General features: G+C 40.3%; 2 protein-coding genes across 3 annotated transcripts; both read right to left on the bottom strand.

The window, feature by feature from the left end:
- Window positions 1–9: 9 nt before the first annotated feature.
- Window positions 10–3,546, bottom strand: stoml1 (stomatin (EPB72)-like 1). Of its 2 annotated transcripts, none has more exons than XM_056387396.1 (7): window positions 3,224–3,546; window positions 2,566–2,672; window positions 2,325–2,474; window positions 1,047–1,250; window positions 756–966; window positions 476–664; window positions 10–318 (listed from the first exon to the last, which is right to left on the bottom strand). In XM_056387396.1, exons 1-7 carry the CDS (start codon window positions 3,378–3,380, stop codon window positions 122–124), a joined length of 1,215 nt encoding a protein of 404 aa, XP_056243371.1. In that variant the 5' UTR covers window positions 3,381–3,546; the 3' UTR covers window positions 10–121. The 2 variants fall into 2 exon arrangements, with proteins under 2 accessions (XP_056243371.1, XP_056243370.1); XM_056387395.1 differs by having other exon boundaries at window positions 476–667; window positions 3,224–3,544.
- A 1,232-nt stretch (window positions 3,547–4,778) lies between these two features.
- Window positions 4,779–7,128, bottom strand: nr2e3 (nuclear receptor subfamily 2, group E, member 3). The gene is made up of 8 exons (XM_056387151.1): window positions 7,053–7,128; window positions 6,665–6,815; window positions 6,407–6,510; window positions 6,009–6,272; window positions 5,566–5,753; window positions 5,218–5,458; window positions 5,028–5,133; window positions 4,779–4,911 (listed from the first exon to the last, which is right to left on the bottom strand). Exons 1-8 carry the CDS (start codon window positions 7,126–7,128, stop codon window positions 4,779–4,781), a joined length of 1,263 nt encoding a protein of 420 aa, XP_056243126.1.
- Between the last annotated feature and the right edge of the window lie 1,895 nt (window positions 7,129–9,023).

Here is a 9,023-nt window from a genome sequence, read left to right as displayed (position 1 = left end):
ACAAGGCCATCACAGAAATTTAGTTTATAACAAATGTAATGAGTGCATACATGAAAAAAAATCAACTTTACAGTTAAAATGACAGATTTCATACATACATATACAAATTTTACTATGAACGCTATTTCTTAAGTAGCTTTATGAGTTCCTCCAGCTTCATGGCGGTCTTTATGTCTCCCTGGATTTTAAGTCTGCCACTGGTGTATGCAGCAAATGGTTGTAGCCTGTCTTGGAACATGGCCAGAAGGTCGATGTCACTCATACTCAATGTCACATCTGGTTCTCGGCACAAGCACCCTGCTCCAACTGCACCGCTACCTACAGAACGAACACACACACACACAGTAATAGCGATTGATATTAAAGATATTTATGTAACTGTACTTTTGTTTCATATACCACAGACATTTGAGCATTATTACACAGATTTATTTTGATAATTGTTGCATATTCACAACAATATCTGAACCATTACCTTGGCTTAAATCCAAATAGTAACTGTGATGTTGTCCATCTCCTGAGCTGATGTCGAACTGGAAGCAGGCCCCAACCTGACAGACCAAAGTTTCAGAAAGCAGGAGCTTTACCCTGTCGAGCAGCTCTTCCACAGAACCTGGTGTGGCCTGAGCGACACTGCTGAGCTCATCTGTAAAAGTTATGCTGTCTTCTGAGGAGTACAAGGCACAGGTTTATCATACAACACCATGATAACGTGAACATGTTGTACGGAAGCAGTTGTGAGTGTGGGGCCAAACCTTGTTGAGGCTGTGAACTGCCGCTGTGGTTCAGAAAGTGCATGGCCAACTGCTGAATGGGGCCAGTGAGGCCTTCCAGTCCAGGCACAGAAGAAGGCATGATGAGGGGCCCAGAGGGAACTTCTTCTGGGGCTTTCAGGAGAGAGCCCAGGGTAAGCTCTACCCTGTCCACCTCCAACCCCCAGGGTTGAGTCATGTCATTAATATCCACCTGTTAACGGCAAGTAAGGATGTAAGTCTGAGCTGAATCAGTTACAAGCCCAGCAGAGAGTAGCTCAAACGTAGTCTCACCTGAAGATATTCTCCCAGTTTAAGCCTCTCAGTTTGGACCTCCCGGGCAGTTTTCTTTGCCAAGCTGTGGGTCAAAGCATTATGTGCTGTCATCCTGGTTGAGGCGTTCAGGTCCTGGACTGATACCACTGACATTACAGGGTTCCAGATCCTGAACTGAATGTCTGCTCCCACTGACAACACACCGCCATCCCGAGTCGTCACCTGCAATAGCAGAATAACTTTCTATATTTAACATGACTGCTGAATTTATTTGGACACATTTGCCACAATTTAAAGAATATGGAAACATCTACTCTTCAGTCTTACAACAGGTACTGGCAAGCGATATTCACTGTGTAACACTGAATATACAGTTTCAGACAAATTCTAACTGCACAGAAGGAGAGTGTTGGTATCAGCACAAAAACAAATGACAAGCCTGACACCACAGCTTTGCTGAAATACATTTAGTGATGAAGCTGTGCTTGTGATACAGGCTTCAAAAAACTAAATTTTGCCATTAACCAAGCATTTGCATTTAATTATTTTAAATAGTTTATTTTGGGGTGAGACTAGAAGGCTAAGGGAATGTGAAAATGAGAAAAAGACACAGGACTAAAAACAAAAAAATCAGAACACAATAAGTTTAATGTACCTAAGGCTTGATGCTGACTTTTAAGTATTTTCAAATAAATTGCCGGCAGCATAACATTAAAACTTCCAACTATCACACTGTAATCATAGTTCTCCCAGTCTCCATTACACGCTTCCCCTTCACACTGAACTACAGTGTACCAACACCGCCATCTGTAGGACAAAGTAAAACATTCACAACTAACAGAAATGTTGCTTTAACTCAGTACGGTTGATGAGCAACTAAGACTCCTCAGCTCACGTGTCGAAGAAGAATCTCGTATTAAACATGTAACACGATGAAACAAGACACTGTGCTGGGATCTGGGTGCCTGTGATGAACATAAAAATATCTTTGTGATGAAAACACCTGTTGTATATTGTTTGGAAAACTGTATAAATTAGTTACACCGCCATTTTTCTGTGTGCAGTTTACCTTTGAATGAAATTAAAGACCTGGTCCATGTGTCTGTAAGCTAAAAGAACAACATCTTGGCATCTAAATCAATATCTAGCTTTCATTTCACTTGTTTGATGTTCAGTAAAGTAACTTAATTTTTCCTGGCTTGTGCAAACCTAATGTTTCAGTGCTTCATGACTTCAACAAGTTGTCCATCACAGCAGCTGACCTATGATAAATGGAGTATATGCTAAATGGTTTACCTGGCAAGGAGGGATGTTGAAAGCGCGGGTGCGCAAGTCTACTTTCTGCCACTGGTCAATGAGGGGCAGCACGAGCACGATACCAGGGCCCTTGGGAGGACAAACTCGCCCCAGACGAAACACTACTATCCTCTGGTAGTTCGGCACCGTCTGCAGACAAAATCAGTCACAGTTGTTTTTATTCTCAGCAAGTGAGTGGACATGCTGTGGGAGTAACTGATAAGAGATTGTTTCAGCTTACTTTCAGTACAAACCATCCTGTTATGGGGAAGGTTATAAAGGTGCAGATGTAGACGAGAAAGATGACAACCAGGTTGCAAATCCAGGACAGCCATCCTTGAGAAGTATCTTTAAGAAAAGAAACAAAGAATCAAACAGAGTCATAGAGTCTTTGCTCTCAAGGTACTTTCAGTAAACCAGTCATGGGGAGCCTGAAAGAACAGTTACATGATGGAAGGGTCTCATTAAACATTACACTACATTATGAGAAGTGTGACATATTCATTTTGAGTATGTTGTTTGTTTTTTAATCTTTATCCTTCAGATCCTCCAACTTATATTAAGTGTATCTATAGCAGCTTGTGTAGTGGGTTTGGGTTTTGGCAAATCGTGAACATATTTTTTATTATATGCGTTTTATTATGATTTATGTTCAAAGTCTGTGCCTGTGTCACCTGGCTGCAAGACAAAGTTGAAGGGGATCCTAAAACAAACATAACAAAACATGGACTGCGCAGTAGAAACACTTTAACATCTAATATTGATCATGAATGGTAAAAAAAAAAAAAAAAACCTCATAAACACAGTAAAGGGAAATATTCCTATTATTATTATTCTTTAGATTATTTGGCAACCTCACCACGTCAGAAAACATACTATAGTCAATGTTAGTTACCTACCAGTGAAGTCGTTTTCAGAAACATTGGGGATGTAGTCAAATGAAAGTCCTCTGTGGTAGCGGCGCTGTGAGAAGCTGTCGGTGTCCACAAACAGGCCAGGAGTCCTCGCAGCTGTGGAGTCTCTCTGAGGAAGCAGCTGATACGACTTGCTAAACATCGTTTCTAGTCTTAAGTAGCTTCATATTATTTATATGTCTCCGCTGTAGCTGTAAACCAAAGCCGTTAAAAACAATGTGGTTATGTTTTTAGTTTATTATGCTAACCAGCTAGCGTAAAGTTGTTCCGTGTTTTGTTGCTGCTCTTCTTCTGTGTGTTTACAGGCTCATCAGTAAATGCGCTTATTAGCGCCACCTAATGGTTCCTGAAGTTCAGCTCCAGGATAGGGCAGAGGTCAAAGCTGATCTGACATGGTTTCCCATTCCCTATTAGACATTTGTGCTCTCAAATGTTACTGTACTGTACTAGGTGATGAAGAGTTAAACCAAGGACGCCGCACAGTATCCGGGATCCTGAATTTTATAGCAAGCTCATAACCACCTTAAATATTGTCCTAATGTCCAAGAGACAATTCATTTTAGATACTGTATTTTTCAGACCACCCAAGATATATGATTGGGTTTTCAAAAACTGAATAAACCTTTAAAACTGCTTTTTTAACGGATGGCATATACATTTGTCATAAAAAGCAATGTATATTGCATCGTTAAATAATTGTAATCAAGATAAATAAACTTGTCAGAGCTCACTGGTGGACAAATGTAGGTGACAAAGTTTCCAATACCTAGACATACCTTTGGTTTATTGTGCTTCTGTGCTGAACATTTTTTTGTTACATATGGGCTGACATACAGTGACTGATAAATTCACAATGAGCTAAAATCGGCCAAAAAATATCAACCATGCCGATCAGTCAGACTGTAAATCTTATAAATGAGAATGACCTGAGCTATACTGTATGTTTTGTATAGTGTATGTTCTTTGTATCATCGTTTTGTAATATGTCTTGTGTGTAAATAAATGGCAGAAATGACCAAAAATAAAAATACTTGTCAAATAAAGCAATACAAAATTTATTTAGGGCAAATTCAAACACACATTTTCATTTTCATTTACTGACATAAAAAATGCTTGTCCCTGCAACTCAGTGCCTATGCAAAAGGATTTGCTAATATCTGTGGTTAACAAAATTGTAAAATTACAGAGTAAATGGTGTTAATCACTGAACAAAAAATGTATACTGTAGGAAAAGCACAGGTTTTACAAATGATACAAATCATGGTCCAATAAGTCAGTGCGACAGTGAGCCAGCATACACAATACCAGGACCCTGAAACTGAAGCTGAATGGAATTCAACTATCATCATTTTATTATTTATAGGCCTACCAGTGCTTTTTCTGGTGACATTTCAAAATGTCTTCTCTGAAAATGTCTATTATATTCAATTTTAAAAAAGTCAAAACCAGAATATGTGAACTATACATAATGAGGAAACTTGTTGTTTGAGGGTTGGTTCATTGTGCTGTCCTGGTAGAGTTCGGCTTCTCACGACGTTGTTCAGTTTTTGAACATGTCACACAGCAGCTTCTCCATGGGTGTGCTGCCGATGGTCCTGTGAAAGAACAGCTGCTCTATTTTCTCAGAGCTCACAAAGCGGAGGGATGGCAGCAGAAGTAACAGTCTCCCAAACCTTGATGGACAAGAACAAAGTAGAGTGAATTTAATGTTTCTGTAGTGCCATTTACAGTACAAACTTCACACAATCCAGATATTCTTATGTTTGAAAATATGTGTATCCTGGGTCACCTGGCGCTCTGGCTGGGGTATATTGAATGAATGTGCTGACCCAGTAACACCTGCGACTGGTCCTGCAGATTCTCCACCCGCTCTGGGTCTTTGAGGCTGTGTGTCTCTGCTCCAGGAAGTCAAACAGCAGACATTAGATAAACTGTCCATTCAAAAATGAACACCTGTCACTGGAAAAATGACTCCTTACCTGGTTTGAACAGCACAATGGCCTTCAGGCAAGCAAACTCAGTAGGGTCAACAGCCAGGGCCTTGAAGCGATTGAAGACCTCCTCCAAGATGCGCAGGTCAGCTGTGGGGAGGCCGATCTTGGCCTGCTGTGTGGGGGAAAGGTCTGGCAGAGACAGAAGAGGACACCTGTCCATGGGCAGGGACCACTGGATAGCACACAGGAGGAACATCTCACTCCAGGCTTCCTCGAGGAGAATCACCTGAGGATATCACAGACATACAGCATCTGTTGTAAGTCTCACCCATGATTCACGTATGTGTAAATCGCTTCAGTAAATATGCAAAAACATACAGCAGTCACGTTCACCTGGTCTCGAAATGGCAAGTGAGCAAAAACGGGCAAATTTTTTGCCCACTTGACGGACATGAAGAGGAGTCGTGCCGATGTCTCATATACACTCTCTGAGCAGCTGGAGGTGTATGGGGACATACGAAAGTCAGACGGAGTCCGATCTCTCTCTGAATCGTTTGTTGTCACATCAATATTCTCCTCCACTGTACATTAGAGTAAGAGAGTAAGTCAAATTTTATAGGGTTTCTGGGAGTACATTATTGTTCTGTTTAAAGATCCAGATAAGTTTTTGTGACTCAGAGACAATCCCTTTTGTTTATCACCTAGGTAGGCAAAAAGATATCATAGTTTGAGTGTTTCTTTTCTTAAAAATGATTTGCCCCATGTCTCACTACATACTTGTGTATACATGTTCTGCCCAGATCCATCAAAATTGAACATCCTTGATATTATCTTACCATCCTCAGGTTCCAGTTTTGCACAGGTCTCAGCAGTCAGCAGGCTGACCATAAAGCGATGGTTGTTACTGGGGTTGCTGCAGGGCTGTGTGGCGGGAGAGGTGGTGACAGATGAGGTGACCAGAGGTCTGCAGATGGCCGATGAGTAGGCGGCAGAGGAGGTGAGTTCCCGTGTGGTGGCCAAGTGCTCCTTTTTCGTGTCCACGCTTATAGAGTCTAGACTGACATGTGCTGTGCTTCTGGGCTGTCGCTCATTCTGCACAGCTGCCAAGGGGACAGGTAAATAATATATTGTTTAACATGCAAAGCTATACAGGATTTGTACTGTCCTATGATACAAAGGATATATGCACAGATAATATACTCTACAGTCAACTTATTTAGAATATTTTTTTCACCATCTTTGTTCATTCCAGCTTGGAGACACTTCTTTAGTCGACAAGCTTGGCACTGGTTGCGATGAGCCTTGTCAACGGGGCACCTTCCAGTTCCAGCCTGACACCTATGATTTTGACAAAAAACAATTTTCTGAATAAAAAGAAATAAAATATTAAAAATGCAAGTTAATTGTCAAATGAGTATAATTTTTCTGTTATTTACATTTACCCTCTTTGTATAAAACTTTCTGTATTAAGTCCAGTCTGCATCTCGCTCACCTGTAGATGAGCCTTCGTCTCACACTGCGCTTGAAGAAGCCACTGCAGCCATTGCAGGCATAGATGCCATAGTGTTTACCACTGCTTGAATCAGAACACACTTTACAAAGTAAGCCATGGCCAAGTGCTTTACCTGGGACTGAACTTTTTTCTGTAGAGAATAGACAGAACAAATTAATGTTAAACTTCATTTCACACCCTTTCATGGATGAACAGAAGACTGCACAGAGGGGTTTTTCTTGAACTCATTTATTTATTTGTTTTTGGCCTCATATTCTATTTCTTTCTATTGTATACACGATACACAAAAATGTTATGGACATCATAACATTATGACAACATAATCTGCTGTACAGCGGCTGGCATATTACAACGATTGGTGGCTCACCTGACTCAGTTCCATCTGTGCAGTCATCAGAGATGTCAGAAGAAAACATGCTCATTTTGGTAATGTGGTCCTCCATTTTGAGATGTGTTATTATGTCTGAACTTCACTTAATTACTTCTTTTTTTTTTTAGACAATTATACGTTTATTTCCAGTGTAGTTGCCTCGCTGGATCAAAGCATTTTGTCATGTGAAGTGTTGAAACATGCAATGCCCCAAAAACAAAACAGATGTAAAATTCAGAGTTCAGATGGAATTTCTTCAGAGATCATCAGAGAGTTACTCCAGGGAAGCTCGATGATGTTGATCCAGTGCTGAAGTCCTTTTCTCTGTCGTTTCTGATGTAATGTGGGGTCAGTGGTTACTCCTTGTCTTCTCGTTTCTTTCTCCCTGTTAGAATGAATGTGTGAGCCTCAGTCGTCTGGGGGCTTTCTGGAGGAAGACAAGGAGATTAGCAACAGGCGCTGTGTAAGCAAATGCTGATTTGTCATCCTCTTAATCTTTACTGTCTATAAGGGTGAATCAATCAGTCACACTGCTTACCGGCAGAACTATATTCAACAAAGGGTGAACAATGGAAGAGAAAAGGAAAATAATATTTCTTCTTTCTTCTTACCTTCACTGCTATCAAGAGACTGCTGGATATTAATGGTCACCAGGGTCTCCTGATTATAACTGCAATCAACACTGTTATTATTGTTCATGGTTCACTCTTCATTTATCATTATTTCCATGTATTGTATGTAGAGTGGCCTCACTTACTTTTTTCAAGTTTATCATTTAATACGAGATGAGTTTCTAATTGTTACAAATTGAGTTTATCTGTGACATTTTACGGCAACACAAATGTAGAAGAAATAAACTTGAGACTATTGTTTTTACCAGTCAAATCACTTCCTGCCTAGTGAACCAATTATGTTACCAAGAAAGCTGCATAAAACACCACTCTGCATAAAACTTCAGAGGCTTTTTGTAGGGTTATGAAATGGGTGGGTCTCTCCTTAGGTGGGTGAAATAAATAATTTGTATTAATTGATAATTTAATTTGTAATTGATTTTTTATTATGGACAAAACTGAGGGAAGATATGATATATATATGGCTATCACCATCCATGAGTAGTCCACTACTGCCCACAGCATCAACTTAAGGCCCACTTATTGTCTACTTATGAACAAGTAGACTATTCGACTACTACTACTCAAAAGGGTATTTCAAGAGACTGTAATGTTGATTATTTGTCCTTCTCCTGGTACACACATGTGCCTCAACCTCCTGAGTTGCTGTTACACTACAGTCCAGTTAAGACATTCCCTCTGTGCCATATTGGCCCTGTCAATGACACTAATGGCCTCAGGAGTAGGACAGCCACCCCAAATCAGCAAAGTAGCTTAACCTTCCATGAAATGTGGTCTTCCCCTTGGAGGGGGGTCACGAAAGGGGGTGATGAGAAGAAAAACAATTAGCGCAGAGATTGAAAGACCAGCAAAGAGTTGACACTTAATTCCATTCTTCTGCCATATGGTGGCTACTCTCTGGGGCCTCAGTCTGCCTAATTAGTGGCCCAAGTGCAATTTGCTGTCAATAAGGCTCCTAGAATCAACTATTTTCTCTCTTTTTCTTACCTTAAGAAACAGCAGGTAGCCATGAAGAAATGCCTGAAACATCAACATATGTGTTTGCCTTTTTCTGTTCCTGTCAATCAAGCAACAATTATTGCTGAAGTCATTATTGCATATAGCTAATAACATCTAGTTTAGCTTTTTAATCTGATCAACAACAAAGACACTAGAGATACACACACAGACTGATTTCTACCATGTCTGTAATCCCTATTAAGTCACTCTTGATTTTAGGAGGACAACTTAGTTTTGAAAACAGAGCTCTTTCTGTTGACTTAAACTGGTGTATAAAAGGATTACAGACTACAGGGTTTGAGCACACAGAGCCATTTGAGCCTTGAAGATGTCTGAA

The sequence above is a fragment of the Seriola aureovittata genome, chromosome 10 (genome assembly GCF_021018895.1).
Source record: "Seriola aureovittata isolate HTS-2021-v1 ecotype China chromosome 10, ASM2101889v1, whole genome shotgun sequence".
NCBI classification, from domain to species: domain Eukaryota; kingdom Metazoa; phylum Chordata; class Actinopteri; order Carangiformes; family Carangidae; genus Seriola; species Seriola aureovittata.
The sequence above is the reverse complement of the archived record's forward strand: the minus strand, read 5'-3'. Positions and strand labels throughout refer to the sequence as shown.

Bases quoted from the DNA above. Each gene is read 5' to 3' on its own strand.
- nr2e3 (XM_056387151.1), bottom strand. From the start codon at position 7,128: ATGGAGGACCACATTACCAAAATGAGCATGTTTTCTTCTGACATCTCT. The intron at 5,754-6,008 runs GTAAGATAATAT...TCTAATGTACAG, and splicing joins AAAACTGGAACCTGAGGATG to TGGAGGAGAATATTGATGTG. The intron at 4,912-5,027 runs GTGACCCAGGAT...TTGTCCATCAAG, and splicing joins TACCCCAGCCAGAGCGCCAG to GTTTGGGAGACTGTTACTTC.
- stoml1 (XM_056387395.1), bottom strand. From the start codon at position 3,380: ATGTTTAGCAAGTCGTATCAGCTGCTTCCTCAGAGAGACTCCACAGCT. The intron at 668-755 runs GTTTGGCCCCAC...TGTACTCCTCAG, and splicing joins CAGTTCACAGCCTCAACAAG to AAGACAGCATAACTTTTACA. The intron at 319-475 runs GTAATGGTTCAG...TTCGTTCTGTAG, and splicing joins CTATTTGGATTTAAGCCAAG to GTAGCGGTGCAGTTGGAGCA.